This window comes from Dunckerocampus dactyliophorus, chromosome 20 (assembly GCF_027744805.1).
Source record: "Dunckerocampus dactyliophorus isolate RoL2022-P2 chromosome 20, RoL_Ddac_1.1, whole genome shotgun sequence".
Classification (NCBI taxonomy): domain Eukaryota; kingdom Metazoa; phylum Chordata; class Actinopteri; order Syngnathiformes; family Syngnathidae; genus Dunckerocampus; species Dunckerocampus dactyliophorus.
This window is the reverse complement of record NC_072838.1, coordinates 3,656,000-3,680,103: the sequence shown is the minus strand read 5'-3', so window position 1 is coordinate 3,680,103 and position 24,104 is coordinate 3,656,000. Positions and strand designations below refer to the sequence as shown.

At 43.2% G+C, this 24,104-nt stretch overlaps 2 protein-coding genes across 3 annotated transcripts; both read right to left on the bottom strand.

Moving 5' to 3' along the window:
- Window positions 1–220: 220 nt before the first annotated feature.
- On the bottom strand, window positions 221–11,281 carry wasf2 (WASP family member 2). 2 transcript variants are annotated; one of them, XM_054763676.1, is made up of 9 exons: window positions 11,138–11,277; window positions 8,940–9,109; window positions 8,729–8,863; window positions 6,705–6,858; window positions 6,363–6,480; window positions 6,158–6,279; window positions 2,468–2,626; window positions 1,911–2,395; window positions 221–1,835 (listed from the first exon to the last, which is right to left on the bottom strand). In XM_054763676.1, the coding sequence occupies exons 2-9, from the start codon at window positions 9,070–9,072 to the stop codon at window positions 1,678–1,680; spliced, it is 1,464 nt and encodes a 487-aa protein (XP_054619651.1). In that variant the 5' UTR covers window positions 9,073–9,109; window positions 11,138–11,277; the 3' UTR covers window positions 221–1,677. The 2 variants fall into 2 exon arrangements, with proteins under 2 accessions (XP_054619651.1, XP_054619650.1); XM_054763675.1 differs by having other exon boundaries at window positions 222–1,835; window positions 8,940–9,112; window positions 11,138–11,281.
- A 479-nt stretch (window positions 11,282–11,760) lies between these two features.
- LOC129173112 (probable methyltransferase-like protein 24) lies at window positions 11,761–24,078 on the bottom strand. The gene is made up of 6 exons (XM_054763677.1): window positions 18,877–24,078; window positions 18,062–18,160; window positions 15,715–15,854; window positions 15,391–15,643; window positions 12,581–12,909; window positions 11,761–12,089 (listed from the first exon to the last, which is right to left on the bottom strand). The coding sequence occupies exons 1-5, from the start codon at window positions 19,156–19,158 to the stop codon at window positions 12,604–12,606; spliced, it is 1,080 nt and encodes a 359-aa protein (XP_054619652.1). The 5' UTR covers window positions 19,159–24,078; the 3' UTR covers window positions 11,761–12,089; window positions 12,581–12,603.
- Window positions 24,079–24,104: the final 26 nt, after the last annotated feature.

The following is a 24,104-nucleotide window of genomic DNA, read 5'->3' as shown; positions in this document are numbered from 1 at the left end:
GGGAGCGCTCAAATCTTAATCTAAAGGAGTGACTTACATAACACACATCGCGGTTAATCAGTTCCAGACCCAAGTCCTTGGCATTCCTCATTTATAAACGAAATATTTTGGTTGTTTGAGCATAGAAAACATGTTTACAACCTTCTAAATACAGGTTTTAACATTATTCGAGCCCTCTTGACATAAAATAACATGAAATAACGGACTGAAATAACTTGGGATTTGACCAACTGTACCTGTTGATTTGTCCTAATGAAATAATATGACATTACTACTACCACTACTATCAGGAGAACCAGAGTATAGAGCGGAGGGAGCCAAGTGCTGTGGCCCAGTAATGTGCACTGTATTCCAGCACACCCTCTGTGTAGCCCGTGTGACGCCACGTAGGTCTCTGGCAAACCTTTTGCACTTCTCAAACGCTGTGGCGTTTCAGGTGGCTGATAAGGTTTTTTGTGTGCTCTATGTTTTTTTTTATCCCCTCATTGAGGAACATTTGGTACAACTAGCTTGCAGAATGTCTGTGGAAAGTGAATGTTTGTATACAAGTGAGCTCAGGGGAAGTTTTGACAGGCCGTTAACGTCACAGGTAGGAGAAGAAAGGAGCACCTGGACTCTATCATGCACCTGGACTGCCAGAGAATAGGAAGTAGCGGGAGGGATCAATGTGGCCAACATAGGAGTTATATTTAGCGGGCAATCTGACACCTTTAGATTCTCTTTTTCAGAAAAAGCAGCTAGAAAAAAATCTAGCGAAGAGAATTTTGGCAACTTGGACGTGAAAGGACGCATCACTCTTCTCAACGAGCAGCGGGTGGCACACTTGGACCCTCCCCCCATCTAAAAGCACTCACAGGTGGCTCAGACTTGTGACATAAAAAAAATGTCAAAAAGAAGCGACAGAAGAAAGTTCATTGGTAGGTTTTGTTTTTTTCACTCACTTTTTGCTATGGCCAGTCATACAATGTCAACAACTACGTCATTACACCCCTCCCCAATGCCAAAGACAACACACAGCATAACACATTCTACAAATTTATTACATTTTTACCCAGATAAAATATATTTTTTGAGTCTTTGGGACTGAAGCGTTCACACAAGACAAACAAGGAGGTGAACTTTGGCAAAGCTTTCTGCGTGCACTTTAAAAAAGAAAAATTGCTATTATATTTATCTTGAAAACAGCCACTAAAGAGGAAGTTTGTTGAGTAAATGACATACGTGTATCCTACACGCCTGCGTTATGGTACTGCTTGCAACTTCCCCTTTCTTTTACACTGAATACCACATGTCATATTTTTAAAAACATAAAAAAATTTTCCCATGCTGACGCACGCACACACGCACAGACAGTAACGTTACTGCTTAAAGACGTTAGAGGCGTTGATTAGAGAGGATGTGTGGCGCTTATTCCCTCTCCAACATCCGCTGCCAGAAGGCACTAAAGCAGATTAAGTCAGGCGCTCGGCAGCAGCAGAGAACGGGGTGGGGGGAACACAAAGGGACTGTGACAGAAGACGTCAGCTTATTACATGTCAATGGCACACAAAGATTGTGCAGCATTGTTGTTAAATAGAAGCAAGGGAAGGAATGATTGTGCTAACCTGAGTGCTTGCTAGTGATTGAAAGCCGCTGAGGAAAAGAGAAAAAAGAAAAAAGAAAAGAAGGCGATTATCATCATTCAGACCACTCGTCGTCGTCGAACTCGGACGAGTCGTCCTCGCTGTCGCTGCACTCTACAGCTATGCGTCGCGACAAGATGGCGGCCACGTCGTTTCCAAAGTGGTCGCTCTTCTCCTGCTCGCGCTGGGCCTCCACCTTGCGCAGGTTGAAGCCTGGAGAAGAGGAAGAAGAAGAAGTGGTCAGTGTTGCAGGCTCAGCCAGGAAGTGAGGCCTACTTCCTGCCATACCTTGTCGGATGGCCTGCAGCAGGTCGCTGCGGGCATCGCTGGCAGGGGCGGGCACCGGCTGCGGCTTGGTGGCGCTGGGGCCCATCGCAGCAGAGGGAAGGGGGGGAGCGGTGGCGTCAAAAGATGGCGGAGGTGGGCCAGGGGGAGGGGGCGGCGGCGGAGGCGGAGGAGGGCCACCGCCAGCGGGCATGGGAGGTGGGGGTGGAGGCGACATGGAGGACATGTTGGGAGGGGGAGGCGGAGCGGGCGGCGAGGGATAGGCACCGGCAAGTGGGGGAGGGGGAGGAGGGCTGTCAAATCCAGGGGGAGGCGGGGGGACCCCAAAGCCGGAGGGCGGCGGCGGGGGAGGAGGTGCCGGAGGGGGGGAGATGTGAGGGCGAGAGTTGGACTGGGGGGAGGCCATCGGGGGAGCAGGAGGTGGGTGGTTGGGGCTCAGTACGCTGACCCGCTTCTGGGTGGCACCACCGTAGTGGCCGTCATTGTACCTGCACACAACAAAACACGTTGGGACGCCTTGTTCCCCCACCCCTTCCGTCATGTCGCGGAGCTGTACTTACCCCATGTCTGGAGGCGGGGGAGGCAGGAAGTCATCGGGGCCGGGCGGCGACAGCGGGGAACCCGAGTCGTAAGCGTAGGAGCCCGTGCTCAACTCCAGGCCTTCTGAGTTGAAGCCGTCGCCAGAGCAGATACTTCCATTCAGACCCTCAGAGGAGTTCCTTGAACGCAACACAGCACGAGTTGTCTCCAGTGATTACAGCTCATGTGACATCATGTATTCATATTAAATAACATAATAATTCATTACCAAATGTGACATTAACCAGACATTACATACATTAATAAACTTTATTAATTAATGAATGACATTATGTTTTAGTTCAGGCGCGTCCAAAGTGTGGCCTTGGGGCCATTTGCGGCGCGCAGCACACTGTAGCAAAACTAAACAAAAAACAAAAAATTGGGAAAAATAGATGTAAAGAGACAAAGCTGAAAAGTTGATACTGATAACTAATAAGACAAAGCTTTGTCTTTAAACATAGATTATATTTTTTTAAGCCTTTTTTTTTTTTACAATGCATGAAAGTGGCCCCCCCACATCCTTTTGATTTTCAGTATGCGGCCCTCTGTGGTAAAAGTCTGGATATGTGACATTAGCATGAGACAATAATTTCATAGAATGAATAATTAGCTATTGTAACATTAACATTAAACATGAATTCTATTAATTCATTAAAAATGATGAATTATTAATGTAATTATGTATTTATTATGTAATTATTTCATTAACATTTACCCAATGTGACATAAGACAGACATTGCTTATCCATCCATTTTCTATATATTTCCTCTGTGATGGAGCCTATGCCAGCTGCCTTCAGGTGAGAGGCAGGGGATACTCTGGACTGGTCGCCAGCCAATCGCAAATTAGCACCATACAGTCATCCTTTGTTTATAGCGGTTAATGGTTGCAGATCCGACCGCGATAAATGAATTTCTGCAATATAGGATTCAGTGTTCATAAATGGAATATTTTCGTAGTTATAGCATGGAAAACATGTTTATGCCTTTCTAAATACAGTTTTTAACATTATTAGAGCCCTGCAGACATGAAATAACACCCCTATTGTCACCTTTACACTCCTCTTATTCATTCACTACGATTACATGCAGTTAATATTTGGGTTAAGGTCAATATTCCGGTTTCTGAAACATTCGTAATAACCTGTTTACATGTGTGACGTGGGGAAAAAAAAACTGCACGGACGTCATGACGCAATTCGTGTTATTTCCACTTCTTCCTGTATCCAAATCAACAACAATGGCACGGCGGCCTTTGTTTGCACTTTGGTGCTGGTTCTGACCCACTACCACAGGGGCGGCCAATACGTCGATTGCGAGCTACCGGTAGATCGCCAAGGTAGTTTGGGTCGATCGCGTAAACGTGACTTTGTAGTTGTCATGTGACATCAGTCAGCTGACATTAAGCTCCCCTCCTGATTCGCGCTTGCTCCTCCGCAGCGTTTCAAGCTACACAGGAAGATGCAACTTTCATGTTTATTATTGTGATTATGGGTGAACTAACTCTGCGGTAAGATGTCTATATCTATAACAAAAGTTATCTGTTCACTTGTAGCGGCTAGTTACGTAGAAAAAAAAAAGTGTATTGTTTACTGGCTTTGCTATGGCTAATGTTTGATAGCAAATGCTAACTGGATGTAATACATGAACTGTGTGCCCTAATGAACGTTACGTAGCTAATTTGACCGACATATTACCAGTACTCAGGTTATGTTCACAACTATTTAGGGGTTATGTGTAATTATCTTTATTTCAATATTGAAGTGAATTATGATAGCAACTACTTTGATTACCTGTAAACTTTGAAAATGTGAATGTGAAATACTAATCATTAATATTTACAATAGACTTTCAGAGTTTACTGGTTACATTTTGGATATGTTATATGACTTGTACTTGCATGCTGAGAAAGAGCGTGCACTCCTGATATACTGTACATGTATAACGTACATAATATGTACTCGTATTTTTTTTTAATAAATATAGTAAATATATATACTTTCTATATTTATAGTAGTAGGTAGATCTTTGGGACTTGGTCATTTTAAAAGTAGATGGCAGGCTAAAAAAGCGTGAGCACCCCTGGACTACCAGTACTTGACACTATTCTGTCTCACTTTCTTCATTAATGGAAGGCGAGAACGTGAGGAAATAAGAAATGTGCCATGCATATCCATATCGGGAATAATATTTGGGTTTTTAAAAAACAGAATATGAGCATATTCCGTTTTTTCAAAAGGGTTATTGGTTATGTTTACATGGCCGTGCGCAACCGGGTTATTGCTAATATGCCGGTTATGATAGGGTTATTTTACTGTACTATATGTGTTTACAACACATTGCAATGATTATACTACAGAGATTCGAGACAGCTTGCTAGCTAGCGATCTAGCCAGTCAGCCTCAAATGTATTTATTCTAAACGTAAGAAGTCAAAAACTTACCACTCCCACAGTGAATGGGAGGAGAACTTTTTTTCCACTCTATCATGTGGGACATGTCATGGCTGACTTCATGCAGTGTTAAGGTAATGAAATGTAAGCTAATGTCTCAATGTTTTGTGTCATTAAGGCCGCCTAGTGACTAGAATACTATATGTTTTGACTAATAATAGACCACTGTCTACCACAAAACAGCCATCATTTCTTAATTCATTAACTTCTGAAAAAATGCGATATAGCAAGGGAGCGATAATCGAACCGTGATATTGCGAGGGACGACTGTATATCACCAATTAATTATATAACATTAATAATGCAGACCGCCGAACTTGAACACATTTTATTACATTTATGGTTTTTTTTTATTTTGTACAAATTGTTTTAGTTCTTTAGCGTTAAAAAACGTACATGTTTTACATACAATACATCTTTTTCCTCGCCTTTTGCTCTACTTTTCCCATTTCTGCTGTTTTTTTTCCACTAAATTTTATTTCTATAATGTGCAGCGGGCCACGAAAAAAAAAAGAACCAAGATTCACATATAGCTCCTGAGACGCACTTTGGACACCCCGCTTTAAAAGCAACACAGCTTTTTGGTTTGTGTTATAAGAAATGTGCGACATTATCTCATGTTTTTTAAGCTTATTTTACTACAGGACACAAAGTTATTGACTTCTCATTTTGTGCAGCGGTAGCAATGCAAAAAAACATTCCTGATGTTTCGTGGGCTCCGTGTAAGTGTGTGCTGATTTTACATCCTAATATATCACTATATTGATGAACAGATGTGTTGTTGCTTTTTCGGGCTTCTGATTGGCCTAAATGCGCATGACGTCCAGTATTGTGTTTTTATGTGGGTGAACATTTGTGGAAAAATGTGTGTTTATGAAAATATCCGTGTTGATAGTCTTAGTGGGTCATTCTAGTTAACACTTGGACGGTGCTCTGTGTATTTTAGTTAAAAGTTCAAGTTCAAAGAGAAATTTTAACGAAACATTGCTTCTCATTCATTTTGGTAGTAAGTGACAAAACAGCACAGAGTGTAATTTCGAAGTCATTTTGTTGCAATGGCAGTCTCCAAACAGGACATTCCACAGATTGGCTGATAACAGAAGAAGCGGGAGAGGAGTCCACAAAGAGGAAGTGCAGCGTTACTTTAGCGCCTATCGATTTGGACTTTATGCACTGGGATGCTTCTCTAGTGCATCTCATCCTCTCATCAACTTACATCATTTCATTCTTCGGGACCACAAACTCCTCGCCCATCTTGCGACGTTCCCACTCCTCCTTCCTGGTCTTGATCTTGCGGGGGTTGAGGGTGCGCTGGTTCAGGTGGTCTTTCTTCTCCTTCTGCTCAAGACAGGTTGGAGTTGGGGAATTACAAAGAAAACCACACACACACGTTCGAGGAGTTAACGAGCGCATGGACTCACTCTGTGTTTTCGTTTCTCCTTCATGATGTCCTTGGTGTCCTGCAGCATCTTCTCCTTCCACAGGTCAAAGAAGTAGGAAGGATCGGTGTAAATATTGAGGGCCTCCCTTCCATCCTCGCTGTGGACAAAGATGAATTAACAATTTGACAAAATGTGCTGCAAAGCATCTAATGGGGTGATAAAGGCTGCGCATCATCTTAGAAAGCGCTAAGCAGGTTGCCTGAAGGCTCTGAGTGGCTTTTTTGGCCGCCCTCAGCCTTCATAATAGGACACCCCCGGCCTTTTAGAAGGACTTTGGATAATGCATGGTCGCGCCACTGTCTCAATGCCGTCAGGTCCTACCGGTACGGAGTGAGGAGGTTGAGTGGCGGCGGCGGGTTGCACGTGGCATAGGTGTCCTGCACGGGCATGGGCAGCGACGGCCTGGTGAAGAGCTGCTGGTCCTGAATCAGGTTGCTGCGGAATGCCTTCCGAGTGGTGATGGCCTGAAGAGAAACTGAGAAAAAATGCACAACTTTTGTCTTGTCCACTTGCTTCTGTGTAAATTACAGCGTAGCCTGCTCAGGGTTTCCCACAGGACCAGAAGGAAGTGGTACCTTGTGTCAAAATGGATGCTACACAGGTCACTATAAGACAGTAAGAACCATGTGACTTCTCCCAGCCAATCAGCTAAAAGAGGTAATGATAGTAATGAACAATGACAGGAAACATACTGGTTTATCATTACAATACAGGGGTGTCCAAAGTTTTTCCACTATACTGAAAAATCAATGGATGTGGGGGCCATCAACCCATATAGATATGCAAAGACGTACATCGCACCCTCACACTACTGCGGTTTTTCAAAAATTAACAAATGATCACTGTTTTTTGGTTGAATACAGCCTATTATTAGTCGAAACATACGCATATACTGGATAAGCAAATTGTATGTATTCATGGCCCAAATTAAGCATTTTCAATCATAAAAATGGCTCAATGAACAAAAATACAAAATGAAGGTATTTCCAAGATGTTATATATAGTATAGTGTAATATCTGTGATGTTGTGTCTGCCTTTAAGAGGCGGGGCCTGGGAAGTGATGTGTGACATCAGCTAGCTAATGTAGAGTTGCTGAGTGTTAGCATGGTTAGCAGTGTGGAGAGTGCCAGGGACTGGAGTGAGTTGTGGCTGACAGCAGCTCCTGCGTGAATGTTCACTGCGCCATTGCAACAGCATTTCACTACACTGGCCACTAGGTGTCAGAAACATTACATTGAAAATATAGCCACCAATTATGCTGTCGTTGCTAACGTATGAGTCTATATAATGTCTTATTTACGTCTAAGACGCCTTATTTTCTATTAGTATGTCTACTATGTTGGATAATACAAGTGTAAAAGTGACTATAACTTGTTGTTTCATGTCTAGAGGGCTCTAAAAATACTAAAAAACATAGAAGGAATCCTACTTTGCGGAAATTCACTTACTGCGGTCTGGTTTGGATCCAATTAAAAAGCAAAAAAAGAGGGACAACTGCATTAGTATGAACTTTTTCTCATTATGTTACACCTTTTTGCTATTTTTTTATATTCCAAAAATTGCTAATTTCGTTGTTTTATTTGCTTCTCAATGACTTTTTTTCCTTTAATTTTTCTATTTTATTCTATTTTGTCCTCTTAATATGATGACTTTACTCTCTTAATGTTTCGGCGTTATACTTGAAATTACTGCTCTTTTTCCATTTTTACAAATACAAAAAACAGCTTTGGGTTGTAAATGGTCCTCGGTCTGCACTTTGGACACCCCTGTTATAATAAATACATTTATATTATTATACATTCCTAGATATTATTCAAAAATTTAATTAGTCACAGAATTTAAGAAGGCAAATAATGTATTACAATATTTTTTATTTACAAGTTTCTCCCCACAATAAAAAAAATATCTGTCCATAGGGAAACGGTGGCGCTGTAACCCCTAACCGTGGGTCAATTTAGGCATTCAGAAGCCAGAGGTAAAAAATAATCTGTATCAACGTGAGGTGTTATGTGAGGTGCAATTCCTCAATACCACAATTAAATATAAAAAATACACAGTAAAATAGTAGCCTCAAATAAACAAACATTAGCAACAAAGCCAAAAAAAATACAAAAATACAAAATATGAAACAGTGGAAAAGCTTCCAACGAGCCCACAAGTGTTGTTTCTAGTGACCTAAAATGTAGTTTGTGTGTGGACAAAAGGACAGAAAATGTTTTTTTAAGCACACCTGTGTTTGTGTGGACGTGGATGAAATAAAGTAAACCCATAAAATTTTCAGCAGCTTTAAAAATGGCCAATACAAGCTAAAATGTTGACGCGACACTGCGGTGAAAATCCTTACCCTCCTCTTCTTTGGGGTCCAGCTGGGTGACTTTGACCTGCAGGCGGTCCACTCTATCCCCCAGCGAATTCACCCTGGTGGCGAAATCTTCCGCCTGTTCGAACAGCGCCATGAACACGTCGGCCGCATTCTTGCCTGCAGGCAAAAAAAACACCAAAGAAGAAGATGAGTCGTAGAAGTAAAACTTGGACAAGATGGTCGAAACACTCACTGAGGCTGCCCAGCTGGCGGATAATGTTGGCCAGGCTGTTGTTGGTGACGCATTCCAGCTCGCTGCGGATGCTGGTGGGGATGGACTGGCGGCATACGTGTCGCGGCTCGATGTTCCTCGTAACCAGAGGCATGGTGGGGCACGGACGTGGGTGGCGAAGGGGCCAAACCCTGCTAATGAGAGGAATCAGCAATGTGTCACCCGGGAAAAGTCACATGTGAGCGCTCATCACGTGGGGATAAATAAACACCAGACCAGACAGACAAAAGGAGAAGCAAAACCCAAGCTTTCCTCCAGTTTCAGCGGTAAAGCAAATTTGAGCTCAAAATGACACAATGCACAAAATCATGACAATTATGAGACACGATCATCATCACGACCCTGACAAATTCAACATGGTAACAAATGACAGCCTTCCCTCATGCATGCTGACATCCATCTGCACCACCTCACCCCTGGCCGGCTTTAAGTACACCCTGCAATGCTTCCTATTCCCCATTTCTGCTTGCCTAATTATAGCTTTGTCATGCCGGAGCCACAGTGGAGGCTGCAGTCATCATTTTACAACAACTTCTTGAAACTTTTTCCACACACGACAAAGACAGTGTTTTCCGCACATTCATTTATTAAACAGATTCGGCGCTATCTGTTGCCCTGGCTCGTGAACACATTATAATGGGACTGTCTTTGAAAGGAGCTTGATGTTCCAACTCCATCCAGCAGATGGCATCGTTAACTCTGCATCTTGACACACCTCATACTGAAGGGGGAATAAGATGACGCAGCAGGAGGGATCACTGTTGGTAACTTCGTGACTTTGTCAATACCTGTATATTTAGCGAGCATTCAGACCCCTCTACAGAGTCATCCCTCGTTTATCACGGTTAATTGGTTCCAGATCCGACCGCGACTCTGCGGCACAGTAGCCAGTCTCCATGCAGTGTGAAAGGTAACATAATCTAACGTCACGTCTCATAACATTACTGATGCCTACTGACCACAATGCTACATATAACTTGACTTTCAATATTTTTTTGACTAACAATAGGCCATACTCAACCACAAAACAGCCATCATTTATTAATTATTTTTTGAAAAAACGCAATATAGCGAGGTATGACTGTACAGCCTTTTTGAAATATACGACTAGCTACTATGACAAGCAACTTTTTCTGATCTTGTTGGACACTTAATTAACGTGAAAGCACATATCGAACATATCCCCTCCATCTACAAGCACTCATAGGCGGTTCCAACTTGCTTGTAACATGAAAAAACACAAAAGAATAGAAAAAAGTCATTTGTATTTATAAAACATATTTGGTTTTCTTGTCATCTTTGTTGCTCACTTTTTCTCCCACTGCGTCTATAAAACATACATGCGCATAATGCTAATTAGACGATGACCTGGTCTACCTTGACACACATTACTGCCACAAGTAGATTGCAGTCCTGCGGGAAACACTGACATGATAACCATTACATTTTTATAAAATAAACCAATAAAAATGCATCAAAAATAATCCACAAAGTTAAAGCCCGCGCCGCAATCATAATATTATGGAAAGAAACTCAAAATAGCACACAACACACCCCTCAGAAGTTCCAGGGTTTCTGAAAAGGACCCTTGTCGCTATGAGGCACTTTTCCACATTTTTTAAAATAATTTTGTTGGAAAAACTGCCCTTTTTTCAAAAATCTTGATAAATGAGGAACATTTTGTTGCGGTGGAAAAGGGATGCACATGATCCCAAAGTAAAATGGGGGCCACATATGCTAATTTAACTTAATAGTACTTCGTGTATAGTGTGTAATACAACAGCCAGGGTGGCTCAGTACAGTGTTACCCGCCACGCGCTTTGATGTCTCAAGCCGCGCCCCTGCAAGTCTTTCAAGTCACAGAAGCTAACAATGTTTGGTCACCGTCGTCAAAATGACAGCCACTTTTCTTAAAATGAGAAGTCTTGTGTCTTGAATCAGCTCTGGAATGTCTTTTTATTCGTATGTCTGACAAATTAAGACCACTTTGGCTGACCAGCAACATGAAGTTAGCTAAAAACTAGCCAAAATGTAACTTGGCTTCTTGGCCTTATCAGAGCAGGAAGTAACTTGTAAGCGACTCTTGTTTCGAACAAAACGGCATTTTGACACTTCCTCACTGCCAAAAAACACCATCCAGTAGTCTTATTTGTGCTTACCGTCCAAAGTGGAACCAGACTCCCTCTTTTGCTGTCTTGTTTGTCCAACTTCCAAAGTTTTCCACTCGAAAATGTTGAGCGGTGACGGCAAACACGGACGTAGCGCGGTCGAGTACAGTCCCGAGTTTGCAAGCTTCTGATTGGTGGAGTGGACGATCTTTTCCAAGCTGATTGGCCGCCGCGGCTGTCACATGCCCTCGCCGAGTGCGGAAGGTGGGCTACACTGGCGTAAATGCCGCAACTCCACCCGGATTTGTGGCAAACATCTGTGCGTCATTTGCGTAAGGGAGGAAAGAGGGGAGAGAAGGGCAGGACATTCCAGTCTGCGCTTCAGCGAGTTGGAACGCGTCCCAAGAATGACAGACATTAAGCCTTCTTTAGGAGATGAATAACTAGGTCAAGTTGTATTTCACCTAATAAAATCAAAGCCCATGTTGTTTAATTTAAGTACATTACGTGTTCAAGTGCATTTGAAGAATAAATCCAAAGTTTTGCTGTTTGACATATTAGTATAGAAATACTTAAATTGCAGCTGATTACGTCTATTTCAGATGTTTTACTCCAGCAGCATATCTGAATAAGTCAGTGTGGTAGATTTGTTGTAATAAATAAATAAATAAATATTTGAAAATAAATATTTTATTCAAGTTTTTTTTAGCAGGCTTTTTTCACACCCAACAGTGAAGATTTTCTCGGCGCAATTATTTTTTTATTGCACAAAATCAACATTTTACTGACAAACATTTGGATGGTGGAGCTTTAAAACTCCAATTACATTCAAATAACAGAAGAGCGGGTCTTCTTAAAGGTGTTCCCTATTTATAGCACAGCATGATTGACAGTTCAAGTATCTTATAGTGGCCTCTTAGCCCACTGGGATGTTCTAGAAGATGCGGGTCCAAACTGCGTTTCACAGCCATCAGTGCTCTCATCCTCAAGCTTTGGAGCCATCCTGCATCGAGGGCGAGAAGCAAAATGACCGTATAAAGTCATCAATGTGCGCTCCGTGTCAGCTTGACATTCAAATGGAAGAGGAAGACGTGCACAAAAACAGAATGTTCCGAGCTGTCTGCTGCCTTTGAGTTATTTTTACATACGCGTCTGAAAACTTTGGCTGTTGCATATGAACACCTGATGCCGGAAAATATGGACAAAAGCATTAAATATTTGCTTTGGTACGACTGAATGAAACATTATTCTTGCCAGTGAGGACATTAAATACCTATATTATAATAATTTTTGCTACTTATGTATCCCCTTATTATGTATGTGTCATTAAATATACTGTAATATAAAACTACAGTATTACTGTATATAATGCCTCCTCTTGGGAAGTCCAATAAAGTACCACATCCTATCATATCCACTAGATGGTGGTGTCAGGTTAAGCAAGACACCCTCCAACTTGCAATATTCTGCCTCCACAACAATATCAATGCTCACTTTTGACTGATCAAACGCTGACGTCAATGTCTCATGTTGACCCAGCTGAGCGTGTAGCAGCTGCGTGCGTTCCTCACGCTCCGTTTCAACACGCTCTGCCCCTCTCCTGCAGAGCTGTGGACCAGCCGGAGCCCCGAGGCCCGGAGTCCCTGCAGGACGCTGAACCAATAGCGGAGCACCTGCTCGTCGCTCCCGCCCACCTCGAAGCCGGCCCACTGAAGGTGCACCTTGGCCACCAGGTGATGGATGCGCTGTGAGGTGCCTAGTTCGATCCAGTTCTGGAAGACGCGCCACTCGGCACTGAGCAGGTCGGCGTACAGGAAGTGGACCTGGAGAGGGATAGTGCAAACTACTACCACAATATTTAAACGTATTGTTACAGAAAATGGATGGATGGATGGATGGTTATATATTGCTAGAATTAGCATTTTGCACATTTGGATCTTAATGAGGTTTTAAGTAGAGCTACAATATGCAAAAACAAGAGGGGGGAGTGAGACAAAAAGTATTTTGAAAAAGCAATTTATCAAAAACAACAATTAAACTGAAATAGGCTGTTCATCAGCTGAAAAGTTTAAAAGTTTAAGACCACGGGCTATAAAAGCCAAAATCTGCTCAAAATGTTCATTTTCTATCAGGCATTCACACTGTCATGCCCTCCTGAAGGCTAAAGCTAAGAAGCTTTCTCTTTTTCAACGTGGTGGGATTGTGGAGCTGCATAAGCAAGGCCTCTCGCAGCGTGCCATTGCTGCTGAGGTTGGGTGCAGGAAATCAGTCATTCTACGTTTTTTGAAAGATCCTGAGCATTATGGAACAAAAAAGTCAAAGGTAGAAAAAAATCTCACCTGCGCTGAGCCGGAGGATCCGATTGGCTGTCCATCAAGACACAGGGCGGTCTTCCACCCACTTTAAGGCCCTTACTGGTGCCGACTGCAGCGCAATAACCATAATAAACAGCCTATTTCAGTTTAATTGTTGTTTTCAATAAATGACTTTTTCAAAATGCTTTTTGTCTCACTCCCCCTTCTTGTTTTTGCATATTGTAGCTCTACTTAAAACATCATTAAGATCCAAATGTGCAAAATGCAAATTCTAGCAATTTTTCAACTGGTCTTAAGATAGTGGTGTGAAGGTGTTTGCCCCCTTCCTGATTTCTTAAATGTTTGAGATAATCACGTCATCAAACAAATTTAAATGTTAGTCAATAACAACACAACTGAACGCAGGGAGAAAAAAACCCTACATGGCCCTGTGTGAAAAAGTGATTACCCCCTTTGTTAAAACACAACTTAACTGACATTAGTTCTATCATTGTGATTAGTTCTATCAGTCTGGAAAAGGTCATAAAGACATTTCTAAAGCTTTGGGACTCCAGCGAACCACAGTGAGAGCCATTCAAGATTCATCCAAGAGGTCACAAAAGACCCCACAACAACATCCAAAGAACTGCAGGCCTCACTTGCCTCAGTGAAGGTCAGTGTTCATGACTCCACCATAAGAAAGACACTGGGCAAAAAGACCAAAAACACTACTGAACAAAAAGAACATCTCGATCCCCAAGACCTTTGGGAAAATACTCTGTGGTCTGACGAGACAAAAGTTTAACTTTTCGGAAGGTGTGTGTGTCTCATTACATCTTGCGTACAAATAACACTGCATTTCAGGAAAAGACCATCATACCAACAGTAAAATATGGTGGTGGTAGTGTGATGGTCTGGGGCTGTTTTGGTACTTCAGGACCTGGAAGATTTGCTGTGATAAATGGAAGCATGAATTTTGCTGTCCACCAAAAAATCCTGAAGGAGAATGTCCGGCCATCTGTTGGTGACCTCAAGCTGAAAGCAACTTGGGTTCTGCAGCAGGACAATGATCCTAAACACACCAGCAAGTCCACCTCTGAATGGCTGAAGACGTTGGAGTGGCCTCGTCAAAGTCCTGACCTGAATCCTATTGAGATGCTGTGGCATGACCTTAAAAAGGCGCTTCATGCTGGAAAAGCCTCCAATGTGGCTGAATGACAACAATTCTGCAAAGATGAGTGGGCCAGAGCGCTGTAAGAGACTCATTGCAAGTTATTGCAAACGCTTGATTGCAGTTGTTGCTGCTAAGGGGGGCCCAACCAGTTATTAGGTTTCGGGGGCAATCCCTTTTCCACACAGGGACATGTAGCTTTGGATTTTTTTCACCTTTAATAATAAAACGTTTCATTTAAAAACTGCATTTTGTGTTCAGTTGTGTTGTCATTGACTAATATTTACATTTGTTTGATGATCTGAAACTTAAGTGTGACAAAGGAAATCAGGAAGGGGGCTAACACTTTTTGTGTGCGTGTATATATACATATATATACATACACATATATATATACATATATATATATACATATATATATATATATATATACACACACACATATATATATATATATATATATATACACACACACACATATATATATATACATACATATATATATATATATACACACACACATTATTATAGTATTACAGTGTCCATCAATACCTAATGAGGGTTTCTTTTTTAAATAATTTAAATATAATTGATGCTTTTAAAAAAAGTTATTACAGTACTTTCAATTGTACGTGATGTTGATGCTATAAAGGAGTACAGTGGCTATGTAGCTCCCCCTTGTGGCGACTGGGTGTAACTGGGCCTCAGATTGCTGTCTTAAACTGTTGCCATGGCAGCTACAGATGGCGCAGAGCTCTGTTGCTATAGGAACATACAAGTACGAGAGCTTTGTGTTTATGATTGGGGTATATTATTGTTGTCTAATGTGTGTGTCTTACGACGGGATGTCCCAGAGCCGCCATGATGTCCGCCAGCGTTCGCGACACGCTCGCCTTGTGCCCGCGCCTCCTCGCCGCTCGCCACTCCAGCCACATCCTATGCTGGCTGGTCACGCCGCCATCGCCGTGGCGACCGGCCAAACTGTTGCCACGGCGACCACCAGATGCTGCGGTGCTACTGGGATCAAAGCTGTGGACTTGGCAGCCCATCCCAGACACCGTCTTTAGAAAGTCAGCGTCTCCCCCGTCCATGCTGGGCGAGAAACATTCAATTATTTGTAACATTGTGTATTTGGAGTCACACACGCACACACACACCCATACCTGAAGGAGTATGCAATGCACGGCGTGTCTGCTGCGGGAAGCAGCCACTCCTCCGCACACAGCAGCCAAGGCTGAGGTGAGGCTGCAGTTGGGTGGGACGCCTGAACTTGACCCGGGGAGAGGACCCTCGAGCAGTTCAACTGGAGGGGACGGCACAAGAAGATAGAATAATGACATGACAGGCTGCTGTCTAATCAAAATCGACTTTCTGGCATGAAGAATCACTTTGAAAGTGAAACTTGAGCTTTTTTTTTACCGTCCATGGACACCCAGAAGCTTAGTGAAGGAGGCTGCTGTTCAGTCTAATGCCATCCACTCCGAGACCTGGATCATTCTTCCTTTACTGAGATAATAAGGCTGAGTTTGCCGGTATTCAATTAACAATATTTTTATTATTGTGATTGTGAGTAGAGCCCGCACCTATGTCGTGGTTCAGCAGTGTTTAAAATACATTAATTTGACTGCCACGTGTACATTTGGACCGCCACAAACAGATGTGACGCTACCGGTTGGCCTTTGCACATAGACACATTATAACGGGACTGTCTGCCAATGGAGCTCGTCTTTCCATCGATGGCGTCGTAACTCTGCTTCCTAACACACCTCATACGCACCAGAGAAGAAGAAGAAATGGTAAGAGGGATCAGTTTGGGCAAACTTGTCGGTACATTTAGTAGGGTTGTAAATCTCTTTGTGATAGACAATTCGATTCGCATCTGGACACGTGGGTTACCATACGATTCAAAAACAACATATTTTAAAAACAGAATGATTCGATACAATCCCACGCATGCTGTAAGGAAGGGGTCCCCAAACACTGGGTTGCAGGAAACGGGAAACTTTCAGGCGCAATGATAAAAAAAAAAAAAACACACACGAAAAAAAGTAATCATTTGTAAATAACAATAATCAAATTTTATGTAAATGGATATCAATCTAGGAAATGTGGCAATTATTTTATTTAAAAAATAATATGCAGTTAGAAATCCCAGTTTTTGCATGTTTATGTTGTTTGTTGCAATCAGCGACCTGCCCCACTTTGTTTGACGGTACTTGAAGGCACCATCTAACATTCTCCCATGCTGCACAGATAGATTCACTATAATGTATTTTTACCTATTTTCTTTCACCTCATATTTGGTCCCAAATGCTGACACTATGCGGGAATGCATAAAGGTAAGATTTGATGACATTACTGAGTGCCAGTGTGCATATTTGTGGTGCACAACAGCTCTGAAAGAAAAAATCCAGCCTTGTACTGGTGGATGGTGGGTCTGTATTCATTTAGTGCTTTTAATTTGATGTTGTTCCTGTCTTAGTTTTACATACATACATAATATACATAATAAATAACATCAATTAGATTGCTATGTACGCTCTGCTACTCTTTACATCTGCTCTCGTCTTCCGTCATGCTAAGCTACCAGATACCCGTTGCATGTCTCCACAATTGATTACTCAAAAGATTTATGGCTGATTCTTATCCATTCAGGCGGCTGCTACTCTCGCTTTTGAAACTGGAGACTTTTGGAGACTCTGACATGGAAGCATGTATCATTCTTTTCAATGAGAATGAGCAGCCGATGATGCTGTGGGTGGATGGGTCCAAATATTATATATATATTTTCTACTCTGAAAATAGGATTTGTTTTTTGGCAGAAAACACATCTCATTCACCAGAAGTGGTTTATAATTTATAAATAGGTGGTAATACAGGTGAAATGTTCAGCATACTGTACATGTACCACTGTTAAAACAGTCCACATTTTTTTTTACATGTTTATGTCTTTTTGCTTCTCTGGTGATGTTTTTTCCTAAAGCGCTGAGATCTTGCGCTTTTTTCGGTGGTGCTTGAACACACCATAGTTGCTTGAGATGCAACAGTCAGTGTTATTGCAAATGCTGATCAGAAATTGGAGTCCAATGTCAACGTCAAGCTAGCAAAGGGGGTTTGGAGGAGGAGGTAGGGTAGGTGGTATGGCCGTATCAATTACGAGCAGATTTTCGCCATTTGTTGGTGGTCCCGAAAAGTAACCCCTGCAAAGAGCAGGGATGTACTGTGGCCCCCTTATCCTTTCATTAAGTCAAAAAGTCTGGATATCCCTGGTTGAGAGTATGAAAAATAGTCATTTTTAGGGCTGTTTATGGGCCATTAGTTGCCTTTTTTTCTCATGTCCTAATAAGGTAAGTAAAGCAACAGCAACAGTTATGGATTGTAAACATAACTCATACCTCAACATTACCTCAGAGTATTATTGTCTTCTTTAGGTACCGGTAGATTTTGTTGCTTAGTTTGCCTGGTTGGCCAAGGTGATGTGTTCTGCATTGTACGTTCTACAAAGCACACCTGTGGTTTGGTGATATGCAGGACGATGCGGCTAAGTTCTGCAGAGAAAGACGGTTCGTCTTGGGCCCAAGGCTGCAGCTCCAACATCCTGGGTCCATCCTGGAGACACACAAACATTGAAATATAGTACATGATATTCAAACAACCCATAGGAATGATAGTAATGTGTATGCGGGAGAGCTGGTGGGATGAGGTGGGGGAGGGGGGTGGTGGGGTGGTCCAGGTCAGAGGCTACGACCTCGAGACAAGACAGCTCGCCTGAGGCGGTATTGTGATATACCATCCCAATTAAAGCCCCACCCCACACGCACAAACACACAAACACAGACTGCAGCTGTGGTCACTATGGCAACTCAACAGAGTTGGGGGGGGGGCATGATTCACTGGAATGAGTCAGAGAGTTTAGCCTTGAGTAGAAAAAGAAACGTTTGAAGGGGGGGGGGGAAATGAGGCTTGGGGGTAAGGAAGCGGGTTTGGATTGACCAAATGGCAAAAACAGATGATCATAACTGACCACGACCCGCATACCTGTCAATCTTCTTGTTTTCCCTTTCTTTCCTCATCGCCCTCACGTTTAGTTTTTTTTTAACTAAATAAATGAAAATGTAACTTTCATTAAAAAAACCTGCGGTATTGCAGATGTCATTGCCTGCTAAAAAAATCATACACATATAATTGTACTTAATTGTGTTTAATTGTCCCACCAATAGAATAAAACATGTTCAAGAGTGTACAGTCCTGTCTATTACGCAGATACGATGAAAAGGTTACCTGGAACACTTAATCACGTGTTCTCTCGCAATACTGCCACATACCTGCAGTGAATGCATCTCGTTCTCGTTCTCGTCCTCGTAAGCTCGCGTGACCTCCTCCGATTCCTCCACCGGAACTCTCGTTCGGTCCCCGCGAGAGCTCCTCCCCGGCTCGATACTCATGACGGACAAAGCCACCGCAGCCCCGGGCTCCTTCTCACCAGCCGTGGCGCCTCCGCCGGGAAGCCGCGGTGCGAACACGCCGAGCTGGAGCGCGAGTAGCAGCAGCGGCGGAATCAGGAGAAGAGTCACTTCCGGCCGGAGCAGCGCGCGGGCCCGCCGCATGGCTTCCGTGTGGCATCCCCGCTGATGCTTGTGCGGGCTGCCTCCGAGAGGGCAGCCGGGAGAGGTCCCAGCTGAGACCTCCCCTCTCTCGTCTCCCCTCCCCGGCCGGCGCAACCCCCCGGGGGGCGAAAGCGTGTGATGACGAGGCACATTCCTGGAACAGCAGGAGCTCCTTCTGATTTGTTTACGGCACAAAACTCCGTGTGTGACGTCACCTCGCTTCTCAAACGGGGGTACTTAAAGCTTTATAGATATACATTGGGAAAAATAAGTATTTGATCCTGTCCTGATTTAGTGTAAGACAGAATGTAAAGAAGTCATGTAAATGTAAAATGGAATATTCAAGTTGGGCATTGCAACATATCTGTAATAAATCACTTGTGCTTAAAACAATTTACGCTAGTTTTGTGTTGTTCTGCTTACCTTGCAAAGAAATGAAAACGACCCGAGAATAAATATCTGCTTGTTCCGGGCGGGTGAGCTAATACTTTTCACTTCTGCAAGGAGATTAAAGGTCAGACGATTAACAAAACAAGTCACGTGTCTTTAAAGCACATATGTACAAGCGTCGTCACGTATGCACATACTCACCTGGTGCCCTTTTGCTCTGATCTGTTGTAAACTATGAAATGGTGTCACTTTCCATTTGGAAGCCAAGTATAGTTTCTATTGCTAATATATATTTTTTTGATCCAAGTGATGAACGAGATAAACTCAATGGCCTTTCCTATACTGGATTTTAAAAAGTATGATGTTCTCTTGTTCCTAAGCAACTCAGGAGCTGCAGTCAGACACATTAATATTAAAAGATGGAGTCAGGCCTGCAGGGTGGGGGGGCTGCTGCACTAATATTTGTTTTTTTAGTTACACTTGTACACTTCCACAGCTTGTTTTGTGTGTGTGTGTGCGTTGCGTGAATCCAAAATTTTAATCGGACAATATCGTAGTACATTGCGAGATTTGTTGACTTTAGTCGCTTGGATTTAAATTGTGCCAGTTGTTACTGAATTTAAATGACTCGCCTTTCTTTCCAGTGATTATTTGAGGTGGCCTTCCACAAAGTTGGTGCTACCCTGTGTGTTTACGAGCCCCGGCTCATAAACACATTATAACGGGACCGTCTGTGAACGTAGCTTGTCGTTCCAACTCCGTACAGCAGACGACATCGTAACTCTGCTTCTTAACAAATCTGGCCTGCCAGTTTAGCGAGTCATCACACCCATTACTTTTCAAACTAGCGACGTCTACTGAAGAGACTTTTGGAGAGTCTGACGCGAAAGCACGCGTCACTCCTCTCAACAAGCAGCAGGTGCTGCTGTCGGTCCCTCTGCCCTTCTAAAAGGCGCTCACAGGCGGCTCTGTTTTGTTACATTAAAAGAATTAAAAGAAAAAGCGACAGAATAAAGTTAATTTCTAAACATATTTGTTTTACTTTTCATGTTTGTTTGTTTTTTTACTCATTTTGGAACTGCGTCATAGCCAATTATGCCAATTTGAAGATACTTGTGGTGGCTATTTGGACTTAAATGGACCTTAGCTAGCAAATAAAAGGGTTCCACATATGTTGCAATTTGTAACGACAGGGCAAGTGAAATGAGGACTTGCAAAAGTAGCGTCTTTCCGCCATGTGGCATTGTTGACAGCAGCCCCCACATCCCCCACCCTGACTGCCATGTCACAGCAAACACAGGTCCTCCAGCCATGTCTGAGTCTGTTTAGTCAGCCTGTTGGCAAACTGCACTGTGCACAATATGCAGCCAGTCAACTCCTCCGCCTGTCGGGTCACAGGAGCTGTATTATTTATTTCAAGCGTTCGTGTGTGTCTCATGGTGTGTCTCAAAGACAAATACAGGCGGTCCTCGTTTTACAAAGTTTTGTGTTGGCGTACGCACTCCCACGAGTGATTAATACAGGACAACAAGAAGAAAAGAACTAGTTACACGCGCGGCGTAGACATCACATCGGGGAAGGACATCATCACTTTTGTTCTTTCTAGTTAACTTTCCAGGCAGACTCTTCCGATGGCAAAGAAAAGGAAAGTGAAAGTGGAGAAATGCCGACCCACATGTTTGGTGTAAGCTGCTGGACTGTCGCCAGCGTCATGAAGGACAAAGATGGCATCATTGAACATGTGAAAGGATCTGTGACAACTAAGCAGTGTATTGCTCTCATTATTGCTGGGTTTCATGTTACGTCACAACCGCCTCACAGAGATGGGGGGGGGCAGACAAGCGTATTTGTAACGAGAAGTCATGTAAATTCAGAGCAAAAATGCCGCATACATGCGCACTTCTCGCAGGTGAAATCGTTCAAATATGTATTGTGGGAAACGCATTTACTAAGGTAGTCCATCATAGCAGGTAAAGTTAAGGAAACAACCAAAATGTTGCTCTCGTTGAGTGGAGCAAAGCATGGACACGTTCCAGTTGCCAGTGAGCAACAAGAAGCACAATTTATACTAAAATAAAAGCTCAAACATTGTTGGAACTGGAAAATGTGAAATGCAGAAATATTCTCCACCTGGAATGTCCAGCGATACTCCATGGAGAAGGCAGGGCCCGTGGCTTCTAGCAGCCCGGCAACACTGCGTGAAATTCGGCTGACGCTTGGCTATGGAGCTGCGGCGAAACGATGAAGGACATACAAGAATGCATTCATGCAGATTTGGCGTAAGAATGCAAACAGAATGCAAATAGACATGCTCGAGGCAATTGTTTCATTTCATTATGCCTGACGCTGAAGATAAGCTTTCACTGCTTTTTCAACGATTTTATGTCTTCCTGTATCACACCATGTACACTCACAATTGCAGCAAATCATTTCAATGACACGCACCCGTCTTCGCTTTAATTTCCAAAACGTTGCACAAACATACTGACTGAGGCCCTGTCTACACGGGAACGCTCTTGAGATTTTTTTTTTTTTGGTGGGTTGCGAAAAAGTCGCATCCACACTGTGTCTTATTAGTAAATAGTTGCATCCACACGGGAACGAATAACTGAGTGAAAATTACGTGTGGCGCTACCAAACCATAGAAGAAGAAAGAAAAGATGCGCATAAGTCTGTCGTCTTCAGCTTTTCAAGGCTCGTCTTGACGGCAGAGTGAAATTACATGCGCATCATTTTGGGAGTATAAGACAAGAAAATACCGGGAGAATGTCGACTGGGGCGAGCCATGACTAGGGATGTCCGATATTGGCTTTTCCACAGATAACCGATACGCCATTATTGTACAACTCTCAATTTCCCATACCGATATGTGTAACAGGACTGGACTTATTACCTTGTGGGACTTCCTGTCGTTGTGAGAGTGACAGAAGTTTTGCACTCTGCAAAACATGCATTAAAAAGTTTCGTTTGGTGCGGCATTTCGGGGCGCGCAACGTGATCGTCGGTCGGTCGGGGGCTAATTAGCCAAAATGTGGGACACGCGCCCGTGATAGCCCGAAAAGTGGTTGGCTTCGTCGGACTGGATGGCCGGACATCGTCGGTGGCGGAGGAAACCGGGTTTGCCGACTGCCTGGGGTCCTTCTGGATGCATCCAAAGCCTCCTTAAAGAAGGCGCCTGATCGTCTTTCACCAGTGATTTTGAAAAAGTACGTCAAATATGTTTTTGTCTAAATTTTATGGTTCCCCTTTCATACCATATAGCACAGCGGTCACCAACGTGGTGCCCATGGGCACCAGGGAGACCCCCACGACCACGGGGCGCCTGCCAGTTAAAAATGTCAGAACACTAGAAAGAAATGCATTCTGAAATAGAAATGTGAGTTGAGGATACCAGCATTTTGTTAATGTTTTGGTAAAACAAGCATATTTGCTTTGTTTGGGTTGAAATAAGCTATGAAAACAAATGTTTTTTAATTAAAAGGGTACACTTAATCTATCACTAATCACTTGATCCCTAATCATGGCAAGAACATCAAGACCTTCAGGGAGTGCAGCTTATTTGTGCTCCACTGAATGGCTAACAGCTAGCGTCCCAGACGCTAACGTGGGGAGCTAGCCGACTTCAGGGCGATCAGAGCAGACAGGAACACAAGAGCCTGTGGAAAGCGCAAAGCAGCGGGGCTCGCACTGTATGTGAACAAACTGTGGTGTCATCCTGGCTATGTGAACATTAAAATGTCCATCTATACAGCTTTTTTTTTCAAAATCGTTTTTCATTATCGGCAAAAAAACCCAGATAGCAATACCTACCGATCACATTTTTATGCCAATATCGGTCCGATAATATCGACCGGTTGATATTACAGCCTACTCATGACACTCTAAATATTCATATATTATGTTGGCTTGTCGTCAAAGCTCACTTCCGGTCAGGTGACGGTGATGGGGCGGTGACGTAATCGTTTTTAAATTGTAGCAGGTTTGCTAGTCCATCCGGAAACGGTGAGCCACCGTTTTCAGATTTTCCCACTCTGTAAGCCGTTTTCAAAAAATACTGTTTCAGGTCGCCCAGTTCCCGTGTGGATGAGAGGCCGAAACGACAAAATGCTTTGCCATTTTGACCTGAAAACGTTTCCGTGTGGATGGCCCCTGATTGTGTTTGTGGCTGTAGCTTATGCTTGCCCCCCATCTGCTCACTGGAAGTGACGCAAACTGCCTCTGGGTCACATGGCTGAAACCCAGCAATTGAGACTCCCCCTCCTAATAAGCCACTCTCTCCCTCCTTTGCAACGCCCCTTCCAGGTTGCGAGACCACTACAGTGATAAACAACATTTTGTATGACTTAGGTGTTCATTTAGGTAAGTTCAGACTTACAACGGCATCGTAGGAAGGGCACTCGTCTCTAGACCGAGGACCTCCTGTATGCTTCCTTACAGAGGATGACGATTTTTTCAGTTGTTTGAGTGTTTTTTTTTTTTTTAAAGTAGCTTCTACTCTGATTTCCTTTCCAACACCCCCCACCCCCAACCCCTCCTCTTCTAAGCAGCCATCCATC